The 26,646-nt window shown below is 45.6% G+C and overlaps 1 protein-coding gene across 1 annotated transcript in view; it reads left to right on the forward strand.

Annotated features, from left to right (window-relative positions):
• LOC128699286 (uncharacterized) overlaps positions 1-26,646 on the forward strand; it is a 221,848-nt gene that overhangs the window by 193,131 nt on the left and 2,071 nt on the right. The window contains exons 5-6 of the mRNA XM_070098175.1: positions 20,115-20,294; positions 24,986-25,330. Of these exons, the coding sequence (XP_069954276.1) occupies positions 20,115-20,294; positions 24,986-25,330 (525 nt within the window). The remainder of the gene's footprint in view (positions 1-20,114; positions 20,295-24,985; positions 25,331-26,646) is intronic.

The raw sequence follows: 26,646 nt of genomic DNA on the forward strand, positions 1-26,646 counted from the left end.
TATACCCCGGGTATGCAGCACTAGTTTAACCACCCCCTGTAAGCACGTCAAGAAATTAAAAAGTAAACAAGGCTAGTCCCAGGCTGGGGGATTGTCCACGAAGAAAGGTTGGGGGAAATCGGCCTCGACACTGGAGGACGGGAGGGGGGAGACATGATGCATTAAAATACTGCCAGAATAGACAATGGAAAAAAGCGGGATTTTCCCGAGAGGACACAGACAAAAGAGGTCAAAATTGGGTTGAAGCTCAGATGAATAAAAGGGATGTTAGGAAGTATTTCTTCAATCATAGAGTAGTGAGGGAAAGCCTGAAAGTGACGTAGTGGGGGGGGGGAACCAACATGGTTTTACGAGGCGAGGGGCCGTGGGGCAGGGAGAGGGACCTAGGAAACAGGAAGAGGGGGGCCAGGGCAAGACTGCCCCCTGAAACCACAAATGGGATAAAAGGGTGATACACACACCCCACACAATACACCACACACCCCCACACACACACACCCCACACACACACCCCCACACACACACACCCTACCACACACACACACACCCCTCACACACACCACACAAACACACCCACCCCACACCCCCTAACACCCTACAACACACATACACACACACAACACCCACACACAACAAACTACAAACCCACCAAAAAACCTCACACATTCCACACACACACCCACACCAAAAACCCTAAAAACAACACCCCTCAACACAACCTCACACACCCAAAATTTAAACAACCCAAATAACCCCACCTAAAACGTGAAGAAACAGAAGTGCAAAGGTTTAACAAGACTAGTCCCAGAGCTAAAATATGTCCCTGAGGGAGGTTAAAGGGAAAACAACCTGCGAATGGAGGGCGGAGAGATAGGGGACATGATAACGACAAAAAATACTGGGGGGAATTGCAAGGTGGGAAAAGACAAGATGTTTAGAATTGGGACACACACACACACACACACACACACACACACACACCCGCACACACACACACACACACACACACACACACACACACACACACAAGGCCAGGAGCTGTGAATCGACCCCTGCAAGCACAACTAGGTGAGTACACACACACACGCATTTACACACACCTACACACACACACACCTACAGCCAGGAGCTGAGTCTCGACCCCTGCAACCACAATTAGGTGAGTACAAACTCATACCCCTACCCCCGCACCCATCACCCACACCCCCCACCCACATTCACACTACTAGCAGATCAAGCATGTTAAGAAATTGGAGAAAGTTCAGAGGTTTGCAGCGAGACTGGTCCCGGAGCTAAATGGGCATATCCTTTGAGGAGAGAGTAGGAAAACTAAACATGATGACACTATAGGAAATAGACTGTGGGTTATAATAAGAATTGGCAGGTTGGACAGGGACAGTATTTGAGAGACGGGAAAGTTGAAAATGCACTTGAAAAGTTGAAAGTTGAAAACGCAAATGACTCAGAGATGTTAGAAATTACTTCTTCAGTCTTAGAGTAATGAGGAAGTGGAACGTCCTTGGCAGTGGAGAAGTAGAGACAGGATCCATATATATCTTTAGAAAGGGGTACGATGTGAAAATCAGCAGTGATTAAAAATAAATTATTTGCATCTGGGGGCTTCATCTTCATTACCCCGGCCTCCCGTGGTTGTCATTTTGCATATGTTCAGTATATGTGCCCGAAATGCTCTGGCATGTTAGTGGCTTTCTTTGTACTTAATAATTTAAACTTAAAGACTAAAGCATAAACTTAAAGATTATCATCCTTCCCATAAGATATATGATTCATTAACAATGTAAGCTATTCAGAGAAGGCGTAGTCTAGATTTATTACCAGATACTTAAAAATAAATTGCCAAATTTGATCCTGTACACTAGAAAATACTTCCAACCCTCTTCTATATAGGATATAGTAGTTTTGAAAGTTGGAGGCCGATCGGAAGAGGCTTTCAGAAGTTGATGTCACAGTAAGGAAGCCATGGAATGCCTATATAACAATGACTAAAGAATACCCACACATGCAACTAGTTTCATGAACCTTACCCTAGTTACATGACACTAGAACTAAAAAAATGAAACCGATTGCATGAGGCATTCTTAAATTATAAACTGTAATTTGGGAGGAAGAAAAAAATGTCTCGGGAGAAAGTACCAAAAAGAGGAAATTCAAAGACTCGCTAAACTCATGAAACGTAAATACTGCACTAAAGCATGAGTTTTCAATATTTCTATTTTTTTCTTTTCTCAGATATTTATTCTTTCCTATTGGAAAAATATTAAATTTTTCGTTTTTGAGAAACATCAATTTGTATAGTTCATATAAGCTCCAAGATAGTGAGAGCAGATGGGCAAGACGAGATTTATTTAAACCGGCACCAACAAAGTCCAGTAATACACCAGTGCTACATGTAAGTTAGGTCAGTGTTGAAGGGTTGAAGCCGATTGGATGAGCCATTACATGTGGCAGGAGAACCTTTATTTAATTTTTTGCAACCTCTTTAACAAAACTGATACCATATTCAATATAAAAAAGTTCTAATTAAAATACAGCAACATTTAGGGTCTGATGCCGAACAGAAGAGATATTCTCCAGTAATTGTTTAAACAGTAAACCACTTTATTTAATAAAATTGGCAAATCCGTCTTTGGTGAATTTGCCAAGAGAAACTCCGCTAAATTCAGTCTGACAATAACGAAATACGTATAATATACATATATATACATATATATACATATATATATATATATATATATATGTATATATATATGTATATATATGTATATATATATATATATATATATATGTATATATATGTATATATGTATATATATGTATATATGTATATATGTATATATATATGTATATATATATGTATATATATATGTATATATATACATATGTATATATATATATATGTATATATATTATACGTATTTCGTTATTGTCAGACTGAATTTAGCGGAGTTTCTCTTGGCAAATTCACCAAAGACGGATTTGTTTTATTGGCGAGGTTGCGCGATTCGGTAGTTGATGCAGTGTGTGTGATGCAGCGTCTGAAAATATTGTGTTGACTGCTGATGCAGGAAACTGCTCATTTAGTCCCATCTTTGGGGACCTGTGAGATGATAAACAATATATTTATAAACATCCGATTGTTACATGTGGATGTCAATCGGGAAGAGGGAGGTGGGGATGAACTGCAACCTGGAATTTAGTCTTTAAAAAAAAAAAGAAAGAAAGCGGGAGCCGGTCGTCAAGCGGCGGGGGGAGGGGGGTTAAATAACATAGTTTTTTGGTCATTATTCAAAATTACTTTATGCATCAATTGTTAAGCAGGGGATCAGTGTATTAAGTTCTGGTCTAGTATTGTGTATAAATTCACTTTAGAGTTCGTCTATGAAGTACAGTGGTACAATAAAATTCACGTACAGTTGTTAAGCAGTTGGCATGCAGAGACTAGTTCTGTGTTAGTGAAATATCATATATATAAAGCCAAGAGTCTAACCTGGTTGAAGTTGAATGCGAAGAAGTTGGACTGACAGACGTAGTCTGCCCCAGCTGAGTAACCTGACAACAAGGCCAGATCCAGGAATTTCAAGGGAGGGAGAGGATGATAACCCTTCCAAGACACACTTTTTATGAAATCGGTTTTAAATGTTCAACGTTAATTTTTGCTGTACTGGAAGCAATTTAATGAGTAATAACAAAAAAATTTGTTCTTCCTGAAGTCTTTCAGAGGGAAGGCCATCCTTGCCTTTACCAAAGACGACGGGTGATAGTCCACCGAATGCGCGAGTATTTTTTTATTTTACGGGTTTTAAATGCTTGAAAACGTTATTTTCTATAGCTATAACAATTTAATATATAATACTGCAAATCAAAGATTTCATTTTGGCTTAATGATCTTTCATAGCGGACAAAGGGACAAGGGGGAGCTACAACCCCCTTGCCTATTCCCTGGATTCATCCCTGCCTGGGAGAAATTGAGTACAAAGAGGTTAGGCTGATATATAACAAGGTTAAGCGATTTATTCAGTGTACTGTACAGTAAGTTGATTATGTACAGGCCAAGTTGCTGGAATAGCTGAAGCTTTAGTAGTTGTAGAAGCCAAACTTAATTCACCTGAAGTGCACTTGATGCTGTGTTATAAAAACAATCCATGATGCATCTTTAAGAAGGTAGATACACATAATTCATGTGAATTTTAACTGGAATTTAGTTGTACTAGATAATTCACTTGAAATACAATAGCGAATAGCAGTTGTACTAATTCACATCATGATGCGCAGTTGTCCAGAAATTTACATGGAGTGTCATTGTGAAGGGCACTGGTAACATATAATTCACGTTAGATACAATTGTACAGTGCGGCAGATATATAGTACAGAGCTTTATTATAGTTATATATGTTACTGTAATATAGTACGGCAACGTAGAGCTTCGTCACTGTTTTGATAAACTAAAGATCAATTGACCTGTAAAATGATTACATATCTTTGCATATGATAACTGAAAAGTTCAGTCAGATGAGGAAATTATATATATATATATATATATATATATATATATATATATATATATATATATATATATATATATATATATATATATATATATATATATATATATATATAATTATGGTGTGTGTGTGTGTAATCACATAATTGTGGCTGCATGGATCGAATCATAGCTTATGGCCCCGCCTCTTCAGTGATCGCCACTAGGTCACTTTCTCTGCTCCATGAGCTTTATCATGCCTCTTCTTAAAGCTTTGTGTGGTACCTGCCTCCACTACCTCACTTTCCAGACTGTTCCACTTCCTGTCAACTCTATAACTGAAGAAATACTTCCTAACATCCCTGTGACTCATCCGAGTCTTCAACTTCCAATTTTGACCCCTTGTTGTGTCCCATCTCTGGAACATCCTTTCCCTGTCCACCTTGTCGATTCCTCTCAGTATTTCATATGTCGTTATCATGTTCCTCCTGTCCTCCAGTGTCCTTGTAGGACATGCCCCTTAGCTCCGAGACTAGTCTCGTTGCAAACTTTGCACTTTGTCTAGTTTCCTGACGTGCTTGACCAGGTGTGGGTTCTAAACTGGAGCTGCATACTCTTAATATGGGCCTGACGTACACGGTGTACAGTATCAGGAACGACTCCTTACTGAGATACCGGAATGCTATTCTTAGGTTCGCTGGTCGCCCATATGCTACAGCAGTTATTTGGTTGATGCGCACTTTAGATGTACTCGGTAGTATACACACTCCAAGATCCTTTGCTGTGAGTGAGGTTTGTAGTCTTTGCCCCCCCCCCCTGACTATACTCTGCGGTCTTCTTTGCCCTTCCCCGATTTTCCTGACTGCACTTTTTGGGGTTGAACTCCAGGGGCCAGTTGCTGGACCAGGCCTGCAGCCTGTCCATATATCTCTGTACTATCTTGTCCTCCTCCGATTCACTTCTCATTAATTTCACGTTCTCTGCAAAGAGGGACACTTTTGAGTCTATTCCTTCCGTCATGTCGTTCACATATACTAGAAACAGCACTGGTCCTTGGACTGACCCCTGTGGAACCCCTTTCATTACAGGCGCCCATTCTGACACCTCATCACGTACCATGACTCGCTGTCTTCCCGTCAGTTATTCTGTGATCCAATGCAGTGCCTTCCCTGTTATACCAGCCTGGTCCTCCATCTTTTACACTAATCTCTTGTGTGAAACTGTTTCAAAAGCTTTCTTACAGTCCAAGAAAACGCACTCTACTCACCTCCCTATTTCTTGTCTTACTGCTGTCACCTTTTCATAGAGCTCCAGTAGGTTTGCGACACAGGATTTCCCGTCTCTGAATCCGTGCTGGTTGTCGTTTATAAGCTCATTCCTTTCTCGGTGATCCACAGTTCTTCTGATAATCTCCATGACTTTGCATACAATACAATGTGTGTGTGTGTGTGTGTGTGTGTGTGTGTGTGTGTGTGTGTGTGTGTGTGTGTGTGTGTGTGTGTGTGTGTGTGTGTGTGTGATATTATAGTACATAATCTTTTCTTGGAAACCCAATGTGGAAATTATTTACATTCTGAAATGTGCATAGTGTGTATGCATGCTTAGTTTGCCTGTAAACATATACATAATAAATATAAATGAACCCTTTCAGCATTTTTGTTTTTCGCTGTCGGAGCAGTGAATGACTGAACACTGAGTTGTTCATTTTATCTCACTCCCATCCTGTTGAGTTTAATGTAACCCTACCATAACGGTGTACACATTTTAAGATAAAAAAACACATGATTATTGCGTGAAATCGATAAGAGTCTGTAATATTTTTAGCTAATTTATGAAATTTTTAATCACAACGATAAGTCAGTATATTCTTCATTTCTGAACATTATTGCCTTCTTTAATCGAAGCAACACTGCAGCCCAAAACGTTTTAAGAACCTTATGTCAAGCGGACTAAATCGCCAGAGTGAGGTTTTAGTTAGTTTAGTATCTTTATTATGTACCCCATACCCATCCTGTGGGCGGTGGGCCCCAAAGTTTTTATAGCTGATCAAGTTATGAAGGTAATGAACTCCAGGTAGATCTGGTCACAGTTATGACCAAGTTACAAAGGTAATGAACTCCAGGTAGATCTGGTCACAGTTATGACAAAGTTATAACGGTAATGAACTCCAGGTAGATCTGGTCACAGTTATGACAAAGTTATAACGGTAATGAACTCCAGGTAGATCTGGTCACAGTTATGACAAAGTTATAACGGTAATGAACTCCAGGTAGATCTGGTCACAATCATGACTAAGTTACAAAGGTAATAAATAATCTGCGTATCTATACACGGTTACAATCGTGAACAAATTACAAAGTAATGAGACATTCACACGTCCACACCCGGGCACAGCTGTAATGAGTTATTAGTGCAAATATTAATTGGGAGACACACACACACACACACACACACACACACACACACACACACACACACACACACACACACACACACACACACACACACACACACACCACTATGACGTGTACAGTTTGCAGTCATGGAGAAGATTATCAGGAGGAGAGTAGTGGAGCACCTAGAACAGAACAAGCTTGTAAACACAGCCAGCGCGGATTCAGGGAAGGAAAGTCCTGTGTCACAAACGTACGGAAGACACGAGTGAGAAGTAACGGAAGTAAGATACGAGTGAGAGGGGTGGGTAGATTGCATTTTCTTGTACTGCAAGAAGGCCTTCGACACAGTTCCTCACAAGAGATTTGTACAAAAGCTGGAGGACCCTCCCCCCACACACACGATCCGAAACTGCTTTATTGCCACATCAGGAGGAAGACAACAATCAAAGAACAAGTAATCAGGCTGAGGAAAGAAGGTGGGGAACTCACAAGAAACAACCAAGAGGTATGTGAGGAGCTCAACACGAGATTTCAGGAAGTATTTACAGTGGAGGCAGAAGGTACACTGGGAGGACAAAATAGAGGGGTGCACCAACAAGGGATATACCAACAAGTGTTGGATGAAATACACACAACCGAGAAGGAGGTGAAGAAGCTCCTAAGTGACCTTGATACCTCAAAGGCTGTGGGACTAGACAAGATCTCTCCGTGGGTCCTTAAAGAGGGAACAGACACACTGTGTGTGCCACTAACCACAATCTTCAACACATCCCTTGAAACTGGGCAACTACCTGAGGTATGGAAGACGGCAAATGTAGTCCCCATCTTTAAGAAAGGAGATGGAAACTAGGCACTAAACTATAGACCAGTGTCACTGATGTGTATAGTATGCAAAGTCATGAGATTATCAGGAGGAGAGTGGTGGAGCACCTGGAACGGAACAAGGTTATAAACGACAGCCAGCACGGATTCATGGAAAACAAATCTTGTCACAAACATACTGGAGTTATATGACAAGGTAACTGAAGTAAGACATGAGAGGGAAGGGTGGGTTGATTGCATTTTCTTGGACTGCAAGAAGGCCTTCGACACAGTTCCTCACAAGAGATTAGTGCAGAAGCTATAGGATCAGGCACGTATAACAGGAAGGGTACTGCAATGGATCAGAGAATACCTGACAGGGAGGCAACAGCGAGTCATGGTACGTGATGAGGTATCACAATGGGCGCCTGTGACGAGCGGGGTCCCACAGGGGTCAATCTTGTGACCAGGGCTATTCTTGGTATATGTGAACGACATGACGGAAGGGATAGACTCAGAAGTGTCCCTGTTTGCAGATGATGTGAAGTTAATGAGGAGAATTAAATCAGATACGGATCAGACAAGTCTACAAAGAGACTTGGACAGGCTGGACGCGTGGTCCACCAACTGGCTCCTAGAATTTAACCCCGCCAAATGCAAAGTCATGAAGATCGGGGAAGGGCAAAGAAGACCGCAGACAGAGTATAGGCTAGGTGGCCCAGGACTGCAAACCTCACTCAAGGAGAAAGATCTTGGGGTGAGTATAATGCCGAGCACGTCGCCGGAAGCACACACTAACCAGATAACTGCTGCAGCATATGGACGCCTGGCAAACCTGAGAATAGCCTTCCGATACCTCAGTAAGGAATCGTTCAAGACTTTGTACACTGTGTACGTCAGGACCATACTGGAGTACGCAGCACCAGTTTGAAACCCACACCTGGTCAAGCACGTCAAGAAATTAGAGAAAGGGCAACGGTTTGCAATAAGGCTAGTTCCAGAGCTAAGGGTAATGTCCTACGAAGAAAGGTTAAGGGAAATCAGTCTGACGACACTTGAGGACAGGAGGGTCAGGGAAGATTTGGTAACGACATACAAAATACTGCATGGAATAGTTAAGGTGGACAGAGACAGGATGTTCCAGAGATGGGACACAGAAACAAGAAAAAGACTAATGAGTCAAAGGGATGTTAGGAAGTATTTCTTCAACCACAGAGTTGTTAGGAAGTGGAATAGTCTGGCAAGTAATATAGTGGAGGCAGGAACCATACATAGTTTTAAGACGAGGTATGATAAAGCTCATGGAGCAGGGAGAGGGAGGACCCAGTAGCGGTCAGTGAAGAGGCGGGACCAAGAGTCGAGTCTCGACCCCTGCAACCACAATTAAGTGAGTACACACACGCGCACACAAACACGAACACACACGAACACACACACACACGAACACACGCACACGAACATACACACATACACAGACACGTGGTAGTGAGTTTAAGGTGGTCTTGCACAGATTTGCCGAAGTTGAAGTTGAAGTCAGAGAAACTATTCTAGATGTACTTTTCTGTAAACCTTGAGAGAAGCTTGGTTACGAAGTACATTGTAAACCCCACATATTAAAACAACCTGGTACATATCTATCTCGGGTATAACACCAAAACGAAGTCTTGGGTAGTAACTGGATTCTTCCTTAGAGCCATCAAGATGTGTAGTATGGAGCTCCTTGAATATACATATATGCAATGAGTATTCGCCAGTTTGCACTTTAAAGCACAGTTTATTAATTACTGCAAAATTTTTTTTTTTTATTTCTAACACTATTAGGAGAGAACATCTACAGATGCTTAGTAATGCCAAACACTAGCAGAGATCAAAATATTTCTTACTCTAAGTAAGGGTAAAATCTACGTCACTACTACTATTACTACTACCACTATTCTACTAGCACTATACTACTACTACCACTATGTTATTATTACTACTACAACCGCTACTACCGCTATTCTAGTACTACTGTTAGTACGAGTAATAATAATAATAATATTAACTGAAAACAATAATGTAAATGTGAACACTGCAGGGCCTACAATTCCTCTCTTTTAATGGAGGTGTTATTGTAGTGATGGAGATATCTGTTCTCATTGTTAATGGGTTTTCAAGGCCATGTTCTATGAAGGCAAGCCAAATTACGCTTGTATCATAATATAATAATAATAATTCAGTGTATAATGTAGCTGCCTTGACCTCTGTGACATTTTACAAGGTTAGAGCAACAGCTGTGTTTACCTAACATCACGCAAGATGCTTCTTCATAACTATTTTACTTTAAGTTCATCTTGAATCCTTCCACTGGGTCTGGAGTTTCACGCGGACATCATTAAATCTTACAGGTTGGTGTATTATTTCGGTCACAATGGGGATTGTGAATGAGGGTCTGAATATTTGTTGCTCTGTCTAGGTTTGTAAATAATAGAACCATCTCTGCTAGTAGTTCAATGGTAATTCATTAACTTTATTCCAAATGCTATCTAACGTCGAAAACCTTTCTTTTCTGATGACACAAAGTATATATTATCCGACTTAGACTCCTTAAAGTTACGTACAGTAGTTAACGATGGATTTCTTTTTATTTTGAAAATATCAAACCTTGATAAATCTTGAACAGGTATCTACATGGAATCTGACTCCACCAGATAGACTATATAAAAAAAGTTCCAACCCATCTCTTTGTAATTTATGTGAAGTAGACTAACCCGGAAACACTTTATTTTTTGCTTACTGTACATGATACAGTTTAATGGTTTAGGATCTTAATGTTATTTTTTTTTGGTTTCAGCGAATGAATCACTTGAAGATTCGCTCCTTAATATTCAGTTTAGGTGAAGTCAGGTGAGGTTTGAAAGACAATCAGGTGAATTACTGCGTGATAGAGAATCATCAGGTGGAGTAAGTTAAGTCTGAATCTAAAGGTGAACACCTTGGGGAAGCGAGTCTATAGATGGTACAATAGTTAATTTTGAAAACAAAGATAGGTAGACAGGGTTATTTGTTGGTTATTTTTTGTGACTATAATAGTATTCAATTTGGATAGAAGATAATGTCATGTTACTCCTGTTTTCTGCATAAAGACATTGGGTAGAATAAATACAAAATGAAGAGTCATGCCCAGAGTACTGAAACTTAATTTTATATATATATATATATATATATATATATATATATATATATATATATATATATATATATATATATATATAATGTGTGTGTTAGTTACCATTTTGTACTAGGCACATGTCGATTAGACACTAGGCCTGTTGTATTTGCGCGCGCGCGCGCGTGTGTGTGTGTGTGAGTGTGAGAGTGTGTGAGTGTGTGAGAGTGTGTGAGTGTGTGTGTGTGTGTGAGAGTGAGTGTGTGAGAGTGTGTGAGAGTGTGTGAGTGTGTGAGTGTGTGTGTGTGTGTGTGTGTGTGTGTGTGTGTGTGAGTGTGTGTGAGTGTGCGTGTGTGAGTGTGTGCGTGTGTGTGTGAGAGAGTGTGTGTGTGTGTGTGTGTGAGAGAGTGTGTGTGAGAGTGTGTGTGAGTGTGTACTCACCTAGTTGAGGTTGCGGGGGTCGAGTCCGAGCTCCTGTGTGTGTGTGTGAGAGTGTGTGAGAGTGTGTGTGAGTGTGTGAGTGTGTGTGTGTGAGAATGTGTGTGAGAATGTGTGTGAGAATGTGTGTGAGAATGTGTGAGAATGTGTGTGAGAGTGAGTGTGAGTGTGTGAGAATGTGTGAGAGTGTGTGTGAGTGTGAGTGTGTATGTGAGAGTGTGTGAGAGTGTGTGTGTGAGAGTGTGTGAGAGTGAGAGAGCATGTGAGAGTGAGAGAGAGAGTGTGAGAGAGTGTGAGTGTGTGTGTGTGTGTGTGTGTGTGTGTGTGTGTGTGTTAGTTACCATTTTGTCCTAGGCACATGTCGATTAGACACTAGGCCTGTTGTATATGAGTACGTGTGTGTGTGTGTTAGTTACCATTGTGTGTGTGTGTGTGTGTGTGTGTGTGTGTGTGTGTGTGTGTGTGTTAGGTGAGTGTGGGTGTGGGTGAGTGCATGTGGGTGTGTATAGGTGAATGTGGGTGAGTGTATGTGGGTGTGTGTAGGCGAGTGTGGGTGAGTGTATGTGGGTGTGTGTAGGTGAGTGTGGGTGAGTGTATGTGGGTGTGTGTACGTGAGTGTGGGTGTGGGTGAGTGTATGTGGGTGTGTGTAGGCGAGTGTGGGTATGGGTGAGTGTATGTGGGTTTGTGTAGATGAGTGTGGGTATGGGTGAGTGTATGTGGGTGTGTGTAGATGAGTGTGGGTGAGTGTATGTGGGTGTGTGTAGGTGAGTGGGGGTGTGGGTGAGTGTATGTGGGTGTGTGTAGGTGAGTGTGGGTGTGGGTGAGTGTATGTGGGTGTGTGTAGGCGAGTGTGGGTGAGGCGAGTGTGGGTGTGGGTGAGTGTGTGGTGTGTGTAGGCGAGTGTGGGTGTGGGTGAGTGTATGTGGGAGTGTGTAGGTGAGAGTGGGTAGGGTGAGTGTATGTGGGTGTGTGTTGGTGTGTGTGGGTTTGGGTGAGTGTATGTGGGTGTGTGTAGTTGAGTGTGGGTCTGGGTGAGTGTATGTGGGTGTGTGTAGGTGAGTGTGGGTGAGTGTATGTATGGGTGTGTGTAGGTGAGTGTGGGTATGGGTGAGTGTATGTGGGTGTGTGTAGGTGAGTGTGAGTGTGGGTGAGTGTATGTGGGTGTGTGTAGGTGAGTGTGAGTCTGGGTGAGTGTATGTGGGTGGGTGTGTAGGTGAGTGTGGGTGTGGGTGAGTGTAGGTGTGTGAGTGTGGGTGTATGTGGGTGTGTGTAGTGTAGTGTGAGTGTGGGTGAGTGTATGTGGGTGTGTGTAGGTGAGTGTGAGTGTGGGTGAGTGTATGTGGGTGTGTGTAGGTGAGTGTGAGTGTGGGTGAGTGTATGTGGGTGTGTGTAGGTGAGTGTATGTGGGTGTGTGTATGTATGGGTGTGTGTAGGTGAGTGTGGGTAGTGTGAGTGTGGGTGAGTGTGGGTGTGTGTAGGTGAGTGTGAGTGTGGGTGAGTGTATGGGGTGTGTGTAGGTGAGTGTGAGTGTGGGTGAGTGTATGTGGGTGTGTGTAGGTGAGTGTGGGTGTGGGTGAGTGTATGTGGGTGTGTGTAGGTGAGTGTGAGTGTGGGTGAGTGTATGTGGGTGTGTGTAGGTGAGTGTGGGTGTGGGTGAGTGTATGTGGGTGTGTGTAGGTGAGTGTGGGTATGGGTGAGTGTATGTGGGTGTGTGTAGGTGAGTGTGGGTATGGGTGAGTGTATGTGGGTGTGTGTAGGTGAGTGTGAGTGTGGGTGAGTGTATGTGGGTGTGTGTAGGTGAGTGTGGGTGTGGGTGAGTGTATGTGGGTGTGTGTAGGTGAGTGTATGTGGGTGTGTGTAGGTGAGTGTGGGTGTGGGTGAGTGTGGGTGTGGGTGAGTGTACGTGGGTGTGTGTAGGTGAGTGTGGGTGTGGGTGAGTGTATGTGGGTGTGTGTAGGTGAGTGTGAGTGTGGGTGAGTGTATGTGGGTGTGTGTAGGTGAGTGTGGGTGTGGGTGAGTGTATGTGGGTGTGTGTAGGTGAGTGTGGGTGAGTGTATGTGGGTGTGTGTAGGTGAGTGTGAGTGTGGGTGAGTGTATGTGGGTGTGTGTAGGTGAGTGTGAGTGTGGGTGAGTGTATGTGGGTGTGTGTAGGTGAGTGTGGGTGTGGGTGAGTGTATGTGGGTGTGTGTAGGTGAGTGTGAGTGTGGGTGAGTGTATGTGGGTGTGTGTAGGTGAGTGTGGGTGTGGGTGAGTGTACGTGGGTGTGTGTAGGTGAGTGTGGGTGTGGGTGAGTGTATGTGGGTGTGTGTAGGTGAGTGTGAGTGTGGGTGAGTGTATGTGGGTGTGTGTAGGTGAGTGTGAGTGTGGGTGAGTGTATGTGGGTGTGTGTAGGTGAGTGTGAGTGTGGGTGAGTGTATGTGGGTGTGTGTAGGTGAGTGTGGGTGAGTGTATGTGGGTGTGTGTAGGTGAGTGTGGGTGTGGGTGAGTGTATGTGGGTGTGTGTAGGTGAGTGTGAGTGTGGGTGAGTGTATGTGGGTGTGTGTAGGTGAGTGTGGGTGTGGGTGAGTGTACGTGGGTGTGTATGTAGGTGAGTGTGGGTGTGGGGTGAGTGTATGTGGGTGTGTGTCGGTGAGTGTGAGTGTGGGTGAGTGTATGTGGGTGTGTGTAGGTGAGTGTGAGTGTGGGTGAGTGTATGTGGGTGTGTGTAGGTGAGTGTGAGTGTGGGTGAGTGTATGTGGGTGTGTGTAGGTGAGTGTGAGTGTGGGTGAGTGTATGTGGGTGTGTGTAGGTGAGTGTGGGTGAGTGTATGTGGGTGTGTGTAGGTGAGTGTGAGTGTGGGTGAGTGTATGTGGGTGTGTGTAGGTGAGTGTGAGTGTGGGTGAGTGTATGTGGGTGTGTGTAGGTGAGTGTGAGTGTGGGTGAGTGTATGTGGGTGTGTGTAGGTGAGTGTGGGTGTGGGTGAGTGTATGTGGGTGTGTGTAGGTGAGTGTGAGTGTGGGTGAGTGTATATGGGTGTGTGTAGGTGAGTGTGAGTGTGGGTGAGTGTATGTGGGTGTGTGTAGGTGAGTGTGAGTGTGGGTGAGTGTATGTGGGTGTGTGTAGGTGAGTGTGAGTGTGGGTGAGTGTATGTGGGTGTGTGTAGGTGAGTGTGAGTGTGGGTGAGTGTATATGGGTGTGTGTAGGTGAGTGTGAGTGTGGGTGAGTGTATGTGGGTGTGTGTAGGTGAGTGTGAGTGTGGGTGAGTGTATATGGGTGTGTGTAGGTGAGTGTGAGTGTGGGTGAGTGTATGTGGGTGTGTGTAGGTGAGTGTGAGTGTGGGTGAGTGTATGTGGGTGTGTGTAGGTGAGTGTGAGTGTGGGTGAGTGTATGTGGGTGTGTGTAGGTGAGTGTGGGTGTGGGTGAGTGTATGTGGGTGTGTGTAGGTGAGTGGGGGTATGGGTGAGTGTATGTGGGTGTGTGTAGGTGAGTGGGGGTATGGGTGAGTGTATGTGGGTGTGTGTAGGTGAGTGTGAGTGTGGGTGAGTGTATGTGGGTGTGTGTAGGTGAGTGTGAGTGTGGGTGAGTGTATGTGGGTGTGTGTAGGTGAGTGTGAGTGTGGGTGAGTGTATGTGGGTGTGTGTAGGTGAGTGTGGGTGTGGGTGAGTGTATGTGGGGGTGTGTGTAGGGGTGAGTGGGGGGGTATGGGTGAGTGTATGTGGGTGTGTGTAGGTGAGTGGGGGTATGGTGGGTGAGTGAGTATGTGGGTGTGTGTAGGTGAGTGGGTGTATGGGTGAGTGTATGTGGGTGTGTGTAGGTGAGTGGGGGTATGGGTGAGTGTATGTGGGTGTGTGTAGGTGAGTGGGGGTATGGGTGAGTGTATGTGGGTGTGTGTAGGTGAGTGGGGGTATGGGTGAGTGTATGTGGGTGTGTGTAGGTGAGTGGGGGTATGGGTGAGTGTATGTGGGTGTGTGTAGGTGAGTGGGGGTATGGGTGAGTGTATGTGGGTGTGTGTAGGTGAGTGGGGGTATGGGTGAGTGTATGTGGGTGTGTGTAGGTGAGTGGGGGTATGGGTGAGTGTATGTGGGTGTGTGTAGGTGAGTGGGGGTATGGGTGAGTGTATGTGGGTGTGTGTAGGTGAGTGGGGGTATGGGTGAGTGTATGTGGGTGTGTGTAGATGTTTTAGTGTCTCAGAAGGGGAGTAAAAGTGGTAGGGAGAGTGTGAGAGGAGTTAGATGGATTTTAAGGAGAGGGAGAAGTTGACAGGGAGAGAGGGAGGGAGGGAGGGAGAGAGAGAGGGAGGTAGGCAGGAAGGGAAGCAGGGACAGAGGGAGTGAAAGAGAAACGGAAGGAAGGAGGTAGGGAGGGAGGGAGGGAGGGAGGGAGGGAGGGAGGGAGGGAGGGAGGGAGGGAGGGAGGGAGGTAGGGAGGGAGGGAGGGAGGGAGGGAGGGAGGGAAGGAAGGAAGGAAGGAAGGAAGGAGGGAGGGAGGGAGATGGAGATTGAGGTAAATTATTATTTGGTGTTTATGAGGTAAGAGAAGGGGGAGTTGAGGGGTGATAATGGGGAGAGAGAGAGAGAGAGAGAGAGAGAGAGAGAGAGAGAGAGAGAGAGAGAGAGAGAGAGAGCATAAACTGGTATAGCACTCTAGAGAATAACACCAACACCCTGGCACAGCACTCTAGAGAATAACACCAGCACCCTGGCACAGCACTCTAGAGAATAACACCAGCACCCTGGCATAGCACTCTAGAGAATAACACCAGCACCCTGGCACAGCACTCTAGAGAATAACACCAGCACCCTGGCACAGCACTCTAGAGAATAACACCAGCACCCTGGCATAGCACTCTAGAGAATAACACCAGCACCCTGGTATAGCACTCTAGAGAATAACACCAGCACCCTGGTATAGCACTCTAGAGAATAACACCAGCACCCTGGCACAGCACTCTAGAGAATAACACCAGCACCCTGGCACAGCACTCTAGAGAATAACACCAGCACCCTGGCATAGCACTCTAGAGAATAACACCAGCACCCTGGCATAGCACTCTAGAGAATAACACCAGCACCCTGGTATAGCACTCTAGAGAATAACACCAGCACCCTGGCACAGCACTCTAGAGAATAACACCAGCACCCTGGCATAGCACTCTAGAGAATAACACCAGCACCCTGGTATAGCACTCTAGAGAATAACACCAGCACCCTGGCATAGCACTCTAGAGAATAACACCAGCACCCTGGCATAGCACTCTAGAGAATAACACCAGCACCCTGGCATAGCACTCTAGAGAATAACACCAGCACCCTGGTATAGCACTCTAGAGAATAACACCAGCACCCTGGCACAGCACTCTAGAGAATAACACCAGCACCCTGGCATAGCACTCTAGAGAATAACACCAGCACCCTGGTATAGCACTCTAGAGAATAACACCAGCACCCTGGCATAGCACTCTAGAGAATAACACCAGCACCCTGGCATAGCACTCTAGAGAATAACACCAGCACCCTGGCATAGCACTCTAGAGAATAACACCAGCACCCTGGTATAGCACTCTAGAGAATAACACCAGCACCCTGGCACAGCACTCTAGAGAATAACACCAGCACCCTGGCACAGCACTCTAGAGAATAACACCAGCACCCTGGCATAGCACTCTAGAGAATAACACCAGCACCCTGGCACAGCACTCTAGAGAATAACACCAGCACCCTGGCACAGCACTCTAGAGAATAACACCAGCACCCTGGCATAGCACTCTAGAGAATAACACCAGCACCCTGGCATAGCACTCTAGAGAATAACACCAGCACCCTGGCATAGCACTCTAGAGAATAACACCAGCACCCTGGCATAGCACTCTAGAGAATAACACCAGCACCCTGGCATAGCACTCTAGAGAATAACACCAGCACCCTGGTATAGCACTCTAGAGAATAACACCAGCACCCTGGTATAGCACTCTAGAGAATAACACCAGCACCCTGGTATAGCACTCTAGAGAATAACACCAGCACCCTGGTATAGCACTCTAGAGAATAACACCAGCACCCTGGTATAGTACTCTAGAGAATAACACCAGCACCCTGGCATAGCACTCTAGAGAATAACACCAGCACCCTGGTATAGCACTCTAGAGAATAACACCAGCACCCTGGTATAGCACTCTAGAGAATAACACCAGCACCCTGGTATAGTACTCTAGAGAATAACACCAGCACCCTGGTATAGCACTCTAGAGAATAACACCAGCACCCTGGCATAGCACTCTAGAGAATAACACCAGCACCCTGGTATAGCACTCTAGAGAATAACACCAGCACCCTGGTATAGCACTCTAGAGAATAACACCAGCACCCTGGTATAGTACTCTAGAGAATAACACCAACACCCTGGTATAGCACTCTAGAGAATAACACCAGCACCCTGGCATAGCACTCTAGAGAATAACACCTTGGTCCAGCACACAGCACTCCTGTCATCTCACAAGTGTTGATAATATCACTTCAACTAACGCTAGACACATATTGACATGACAGAGGCGTCTCAGATCCAGTGTTCCTCAAATATCTGTTAACTCGGTCTTAAAAGACTTGGTGCCTGTGTCTCAAGATTGTAGTAGGAGTCGAGGAAGACTCTGCGTGGGAGGGACAGGTGGGAGTAGTGTGGCTGGTACACAGCACTCCTTGGGTGACTGGCACTCCCAGATGCACTTTCAAACACGCTTGTTGGATGATTGGCACACGCAAACACACTCCTTCAGTGACTGGCACTCACAAACACACTCGTTGGATGACTGGCACTCACAAACACACTCCTTCAGTGATTGGCTCTCACAAACACACTCGTTGGATGACTGGCACTCACAAACACACTCCTTCAGTGATTGGCTCTCACAAACACACTCGTTGGATGACTGGCACTCACAAACACACTCCTTCAGTGATTGGCTCTCACAAACACACTCGTTGGATGACTGGCACTCACAAACACACTCCTTCAGTGACTGGCACTCACAAACACACTCGTTGGATGACTGGCACTCACAAACACACTCCTTCAGTGATTGGCTCTCACAAACACACTCGTTGGATGACTGGCACTCACAAACACACTCCTTCAGTGACTGGCTCTCACAAACACACTCGTTGGATGACTGGCACTCACAAACACACTCCTTCAGTGATTGGCTCTCACAAACACACTCCTTCAGTGACTGGCACTCACAAACACACTCGTTGGATGACTGGCACTCACAAACACACTCCTTCAGTGATTGGCTCTCACAAACACACTCGTTGGATGACTGGCACTCACAAACACACTCCTTCAGTGACTGGCACTCACAAACACACTCGTTGGATGACTGGCACTCACAAACACACTCCTTCAGTGACTGGCTCTCACAAACACACTCGTTGGATGACTGGCACTCACAAACACACTCCTTCAGTGACTGGCTCTCACAAACACACTCGTTGGATGACTGGCACTCACAAACACACTCCTTCAGTGACTGGCACTCACAAACACACTCGTTGGATGACTGGCACTCACAAACACACTCCTTCAGTGACTGGCACTCACAAACACACTCGTTGGATGACTGGCACTCACAAACACACTCCTTCAGTGACTGGCTCTCACAAACACACTCGTTGGATGACTGGCACTCACAAACACACTCCTTCAGTGACTGGCACTCACAAACACACTCGTTGGATGACTGGCACTCACAAACACACTCCTTCAGTGATTGGCTCTCACAAACACACTCGTTGGATGACTGGCACTCACAAACACACTCCTTCAGTGATTGGCACTCACAAACACACTCGTTCACTGATTGGCACACGCTGACGCACTCACACACACACACTCACTCACACAAGTGGCTACTAGAGTTCAACCCCCCCAACGAATATAAACGCAGGCAACAATGAGGAATACTTTCACAAGCCAGCACTAATAGTCAAGTGAGTCAAGGAGGACAGAATTACACTGATCAGTGTATTATTACATCACATCCAAAATAAAGACAGAGAGAGTTATTGAGGCGAAATAAAACTTAATGACTTAATGAAGACCTGATAACCTGTGTTGAACTGATAACAGGTTCAAGACCTTCTGATAACCTGTGTTGAACTGATAACAGGTTCAAGACCTTCTGACAACCTCAGTGTTGAACTGATAACAGGTTCAAGACCTCCTGATAACCTGTGTTGAACTGATAACAGGTTCAAGACCTTCTGATAACCTGTGTTGAACTGATAACAGGTTCAAGACCTCCTGATAACCTGTGTTGAACTGATAACAGGTTCAAGACCTTCTGATAACCTGTGTTGAACTGATAACAGGTTCAAGACCTCCTGATAACCTCAGTGTTGAACTGATAAAGCCACTTGTGGGCAAAACGTCTTCAGACGTTTTATCCACATGTGTCTCCTTTAACAAGTGAGCATTACTCCAGGCTCCGCAAGTGATGCTGCATCTCTCTCTCTCCAACATCTCAGGACTCACCAGCGCCCACCTGAGCTCCTCACCTGGACAGCATAGGGATAAAGGCAGAGTCAGTACACAGTTTTAAGAACAGGTACGATAGGACACACAAGAAGATATGGGACTGTGTGCTCAGTAGCGGCCAGTTGATGAGGTGGGGCCCAGGAGCTGGGACTCGACCCCTGCAACCACAAACAGGTGAATATAAATAGGTAACTATTCTCTCTCTCTTTCTCTCTCCCTCACACACACACACACACACACACACACACACACACACACACACACACACACACACACACACACACAACTATTCCAAATATTGACCAACAGTTCACTTTACAGAGATGCCCGACTTCAGAAGCAGCAGCGGCGTGGGCGTGGGCGGTGGGTTCCCCGTGGGCCTGTGCTCCCCCCACGGGGACACAAGCACCCCCAGGAGCGCAGACCCCATTGTGGGGGCCAGCAACAACCTCTTCCCACAGCACCTGGCTCACTCTCTCCACGCCCACTCATCCCTCTCAGGTAACCGTGTTTCACATGGTATGTGGGCGCCCACACCCGGTGTACCACATATACTGTACCGGGGAGGTACTGCATCTCCTCCGGTAGTGATTACAGTGTACCTCAGGCAGCACAAGCCTGTAGAAATCTGACGCACATACCATACGCCATACCATACGTCACAACTGACGCACAAATCCGACCTGAAATTCTGACGCAGCTACGACACACGACGCAGGCTGAAGGAATTATATCTTCAAGGAGCTTGATTACATTCGCTCAGAAGAAGGTACGAATGTTGATAGGTGCTAGAGAGAGTGAGGTCAGGTGTGTGCAGCTAGCACAGTTAGTGAGGTCAGGTGTGTGCAGCTAGCACAGTTAGTGAGGTCAGGTGTGTGCAGCTAGCACAGTTAGTGAGGTCAGGTGTGTGCAGCTAGCACAGTTAGTGAGGTCAGATGTGTGCAGCCAGCACAGTTAGTGATGTCAGGTGTGTGCAGCCAGCACAGTTAGTGAGGTCAGATGTGTGCAGCCAGCACAGTTAGTGAGGTCAGGTGTGTGCAGCCAGCACAGTTAGTGAGGTCAGATGTGTGCAGCCAGCACAGTTAGTGAGGTCAGGTGTGTGCAGCCAGCACAGTTAGTGAGGTCAGATGTGTGCAGCCAGCACAGTTAGTGAGGTCAGGTGTGTGCAGCCAGCACAGTTAGTGAGGTCAGATGTGTGCAGCCAGCACAGTTAGTGAGGTCAGGTGTGTGCAGCCAGCACAGTTAGTGAGGTCAGATGTGTGCAGCCAGCACAGTTAGTGAGGTCAGATGTGTGCAGCCAGCACAGTTAGTGAGGTCAGGTGTGTGCAGCCAGCACAGTTAGTGAGGTCAGATGTGTGCAGCCAGCACAGTTAGTGAGGTCAGGTGTGTGCAGCCATCCCAGTTAGTGATGTCAGGTGCCACAGTCAGGTGTAGTGACAGGAGAAACCCACAACAACACCAGGCGAACACAGATCACAATGCAGCCAAAATCAGGTCAGGTCACAAGTGTTCGTGAAGGTCAGAACGTCAGAGCATACTGGGAACGAAGACCAGGAATGCTACGTCTATTAAGGACTAACGCCACGAACACGTCGGTCCGTGGCATGCCGAGTGTACGGATCAATCCCGTATGTACCAACAGTAGCAGACGCTCTACGGATAATTGAGTACATATTATCCGAAGCTAACTTATCTTAATTAACAGTGGGAAAAATAAGTAATAGAATTATAATCTGGATAGACAGACAGATAAAGGAGGAGACAGTGTTAGAAGGGAAACAGTACGTAGGTTCCTCGTGAAGTCTAACAGTACGTGGGTTCCTCGTGAAGTCTAACAGTACGTAGGTTCCTCGTGAAGTCTAACAGTACGTGGGTTCCTCGTGAAGTCTAACAGTACGTGGGTTCCTCGTGAAGTCTAACAGTACGTGGGTTCCTCGTGAAGTCTAACAGTACGTAGGTTCCTCGTGAAGTCTAACAGTACGTGGGTTCCTCGTGAAGTCTAACAGTACGTAGGTTCCTCGTGAAGTCTAACAGTACGTGGGTTCCTCGTGAAGTCTAACAGTACGTAGGTTCCTCGTGAAGTCTAACAGTACGTGGGTTCCTCGTGAAGTCTAACAGTACGTGGGTTCCTCGTGAAGTCTAACAGTACGTAGGTTCCTCATGAAGTCTAACAGTACGTAGGTTCCTCGTGAAGTCTAACAGTACGTAAGTCTAACAGTACGTAGGTTCCTCATGAAGTCTAACAGTACGTAGGTTCCTCGTGAAGTCTAACAGTACGTAGGTTCCTCATGAAGTCTAACAGTACGTGGGTTCCTCATGAAGTCTAACAGTACGTGGGTTCCTCATGAAGTCTAACAGTACGTGGGTTCCTCATGAAGTCTAACAGTACGTGGGTTCCTCATGAAGTCTAACAGTACGTAGGTTCCTCATGAAGTCTAACAGTACGTAGGTTCCTCGTGAAGTCTAACAGTACGTAGGTTCCTCGTGAAGTCTAACAGTACGTAGGTTCCTCGTGAAGTCTAACAGTACGTAGGTTCCTCGTGAAGTCTAACAGTACGTAGGTTCCTCGTGAAGTCTAACAGTACGTAGGTTCCTCGTGAAGTCTAACAGTACGTAGGTTCCTCGTGAAGTCTAACAGTACGTAGGTTCCTCGTGAAGTCTAACAGTACGTAGGTTCCTCGTGAAGTCTAACAGTACGTGGGTTCCTCGTGAAGTCTAACAGTACGTAGGTTCCTCGTGAAGTCTAACAGTACGTAGGTTCCTCGTGAAGTCTAACAGTACGTAGGTTCCTCGTGAAGTCTAACAGTACGTGGGTTCCTCGTGAAGTCTAACAGTACGTAGGTTCCTCGTGAAGTCTAACAGTACGTAGGTTCCTCGTGAAGTCTAACAGTACGTGGGTTCCTCGTGAAGTCTAACAGTACGTAGGTTCCTCGTGAAGTCTAACAGTACGTAGGTTCCTCATGAAGTCTAACAGTACGTAGGTTCCTCGTGAAGTCTAACAGTACGTAGGTTCCTCATGAAGTCTAACAGTACGTGGGTTCCTCATGAAGTCTAACAGTACGTGGTCCTCAAAGTCTAACAGTACGTGGGTTCCTCGTGAAGTCTAACAGTACGTAGGTTCCACATGAAGTCTAACAGTACGTAGGTTCCTCGTGAAGTCTAACAGTACGTGGGTTCCTCGTGAAGTCTAACAGTACGTAGGTTCCTCATGAAGTCTAACAGTACGTAGGTTCCTCGTGAAGTCTAACAGTACGTAGGTTCCTCGTGAAGTCTAACAGTACGTAGGTTCCTCGTGAAGTCTAACAGTACGTAGGTTCCTCGTGAAGTCTAACAGTACGTAGGTTCCTCATGAAGTCTAACAGTACGTAGGTTCCTCATGAAGTCTAACAGTACGTGGGTTCCTCGTGAAGTCTAACAGTACGTAGGTTCCTCGTGAAGTGAAGTCTAACAGTACGTAGGTTCCTCTTGAAGTCTAACAGTACGTGGGTTCCTCGTGAAGTCTAACAGTACGTGGGTTCCTCATGAAGTCTAACAGTACGTAGGTTCCTCGTTCCTCGTATTCCTCGAAGTCTAACAGTACGTGGGTTCCTCATGAAGTCTAACAGTACGTAGGTTCCTCATGAAGTCTAACAGTACGTGGGTTCCTCATGAAGTCTAACAGTACGTAGGTTCCTCGTGAAGTCTAACAGTACGTAGGTTCCTCGTGAAGTCTAACAGTACGTAGGCTCCTCATGAAGTCAAACAGTACGTAGGTTCCTCATGAAGTCTAACAGTACGTAGGTTCCTCGTGAAGTCTAACAGTACGTAGGTTCCTCATGAAGTCTAACAGTACGTGGGTTCCTCATGAAGTCTAACAGTACGTAGGTTCCTCATGAAGTCTAACAGTACGTGGGTTCCTCATGAAGTCTAACAGTACGTAGGTTCCTCGTGAAGTCTAACAGTACGTAGGTTCCTCGTGAAGTCTAACAGTACGTAGGTTCCTCGTGAAGTCTAACAGTACGTAGGTTCCTCGTGAAGTCTAACAGTACGTAGGTTCCTCGTGAAGTCTAACAGTACGTAGGTTCCTCATGAAGTCTAACAGTACGTAGGTTCCTCGTGAAGTCTAACAGTACGTAGGTTCCTCATGTGTACGTAGTTCCTCGTGAACAGTACGTAGGTTCCTCGTGAAGTGTAGGTTCCTCGTGAAGTCTAACAGTACGTAGGGAAGTTCCTCGTGAAAGTCTAACAGTACGTAGGTTCCTCATGAAGTCTAACAGCACGTACGTAGGTTCCTCGTGAAGTCTAACAGTACGTAGGTTCCTCGTGATGAAGTCTAACAGTACGTACGTACGTAGGTTCCTCATGAAGTCTAACAGGTTCCTCGTGAAGTCTAACAGTACGTAGGTTCCTCATGAAGTCTAACAGTACGTAGGTTCCTCATGAAGTCTAACAGTACGTAGGTTCCTCATGAAGTCTAACAGCACGTAGGTTCCTCATGAAGTCTAACAGCACGTAGGTTCCTCATGAAGTCTAACAGTACGTAGGTTCCTCATGAAGTCTAACAGTACGTAGGTTCCTCATGAAGTCTAACAGTACGTAGGTTCCTCATGAAGTCTAACAGTACGTAGGTTCCTCATGAAGTCTAACAGTACGTGGGTTCCTCATGAAGTCTAACAGTACGTAGGTTCCTCATGAAGTCTAACAGTACGTAGGTTCCTCATGAAGTCTAACAGTACGTAGGTTCCTTATGAAGTCTAACAGTACGTAGGTTCCTCATGAAGTCTAACAGTACGTAGGTTCCTCATGAAGTCTAACAGTACGTAGGTTCCTCATGAAGTCTAACAGTACGTAGGTTCCTCATGAAGTCTAACAGTACGTAGGTTCCTCATGAAGTCTAACAGTACGTAGGTTCCTCATGAAGTCTAACAGTACGTAGGTTCCTCATGAAGTCTAACAGTACGTAGGCTCCTCATGAAGTCTAACAGTACGTAGGTTCCTCATGAAGTCTAACAGTACGTAGGTTCCTCATGAAGTCTAACAGCACGTAGGTTCCTCATGAAGTCTAACAGTACGTAGGTTCCTCATTAAGTCTAACATTCTCTACTCCTAGTGTCTAGATTATGTGTAAGAACAGATTAAGGTGTGTTAAATAAGGGTAGGTGGTAGGTGTGGAGAAGGAGCGCCCTTGACGCTACTCCACTTACTATTTTCAGTGGGGGAATACCGCAGCTTACTCGCTCACCACACCACCACCACCACTACAACCACCACCACCACTGCCACTACCACCACCACCACCACCACCGCTGCTATCACCACCGCCACCACGCCAGGGACCACCATACCCACACAGCAGCAGCTGGTAGTTGGGGGTAGTGTCCACCACCAACCCCACCACCACCACCTCTCCACCAGCCCCCACCACCACCACCACCACAACCACCACCTCTCCACCAGCCCCCACCAACACCACCACCACCAGCAACAACCACCAACAGTGTTGGACGCTAAGGAAGAACCAGTCTCTCAGCCTGACTCCACACAATCCAGGCTAGAAGGTAAGTGTTAAAGGATATCTTGTAAGTGTGGGAGGATGTTGTAAGTGTGAATGTTGTAAGTGTGGGAGGATGTTGTAAGTGTGGGAGGATGTTGTAAGTGTGGGAGGATGTTGTAAGTGTGAATGTTGTAAGTGTGGGAGGATGTTGTAAGTGTGGGAGCATGTTGTAAGTGTGGGAGAATGTTGTAACTGTGGGAGAATGTTGTAACTGTGAGAGAATGTTGTAAGTATGGGAGAATGTTGTAAGTGTGGGAGAATGTTGTAAGTGTGGGAGAATGTTGTAAGTGTGGGAGGATGTTGTAAGTGTGGGAGGATGTAAGTGTGGGAGGATGTTGTAAGTGTGGGAGGATGTTGTAAGTGTGGGAGGATGTTGTAAGTGTGGGAGGATGTTGTAAGTGTGGGAGGATGTTGTAAGTGTGGGAGGATGTTGTAAGTGTGGGAGGATGTTGTAAGTGTGGGAGGATGTTGTAAGTGTGGGAGGATGTTGTAAGTGTGGGAGGATGTTGTAAGTGTGGGAGGATGTTGTAAGTGTGGGAGGATGTTGTAAGTGTGGGAGGATGTTGGTAAGGTGTTGGGTTTCTGTGGGTTTTGTACAAAGTCAAAACAGAGAAGGAACATGAAAGGGAGGACAGAAGGTTGCAATATGACAGATGTTACTAGTGAAGCGTACTGTTGGTAGGTTACTGAGAGCAGTACACTTATATGAGGACCGTGAGGCTTAGCTTCAAGTATGTAGTAGTGAAGGAGATTATTTTCCAGTGCAAGTAGGCCTTAGACAGGGATGTGTGATGTCACCATGGTTGTCTAACATATTTGTGTGAGAAGTGAATGCTGGGGTGTTAGGGAGAGGTGTGGGATTAAGGGATAATCTAACAAAAAGTGGGAGTTGTCACAGTTGCTTTTCGCTGATGACGCTGTACTTTTGGGAGATTCTGAAGATAAGTTGCAAAGGTTGATGGACGAATTTGGCACGACATGTAAAAGAAAGAAACTGAAATTGAATACAGAAAAGAGCAAGGTGATGAGGTAATTAAATACGCAGATAATGAAAAAATGTCGGATTGGAGTGAGGGAAAATGAAGGAAGTAAATGTGTGCAGATATCTGGCAGTGGATGTGTTGACAGATGTGTCCATGAAAGACCAGGTGACCCACAAAATAGATGAAAGGGGAAAATAAATAGGTGGAGTGTTGAGGCATCTCCGTAGAGAAAGTTTATGATGATAAGAAGAGATGCACACCAGAGCATCGTGGTACCAACATTTTCATATAGGTGTGAGTAATGGGCTTTAAATGTTGCAGCGAGGCTGCTGGAAGT

The sequence above is a fragment of the Cherax quadricarinatus genome, chromosome 61, assembly GCF_038502225.1.
Source record: "Cherax quadricarinatus isolate ZL_2023a chromosome 61, ASM3850222v1, whole genome shotgun sequence".
In the NCBI taxonomy this organism is placed as follows: domain Eukaryota; kingdom Metazoa; phylum Arthropoda; class Malacostraca; order Decapoda; family Parastacidae; genus Cherax; species Cherax quadricarinatus.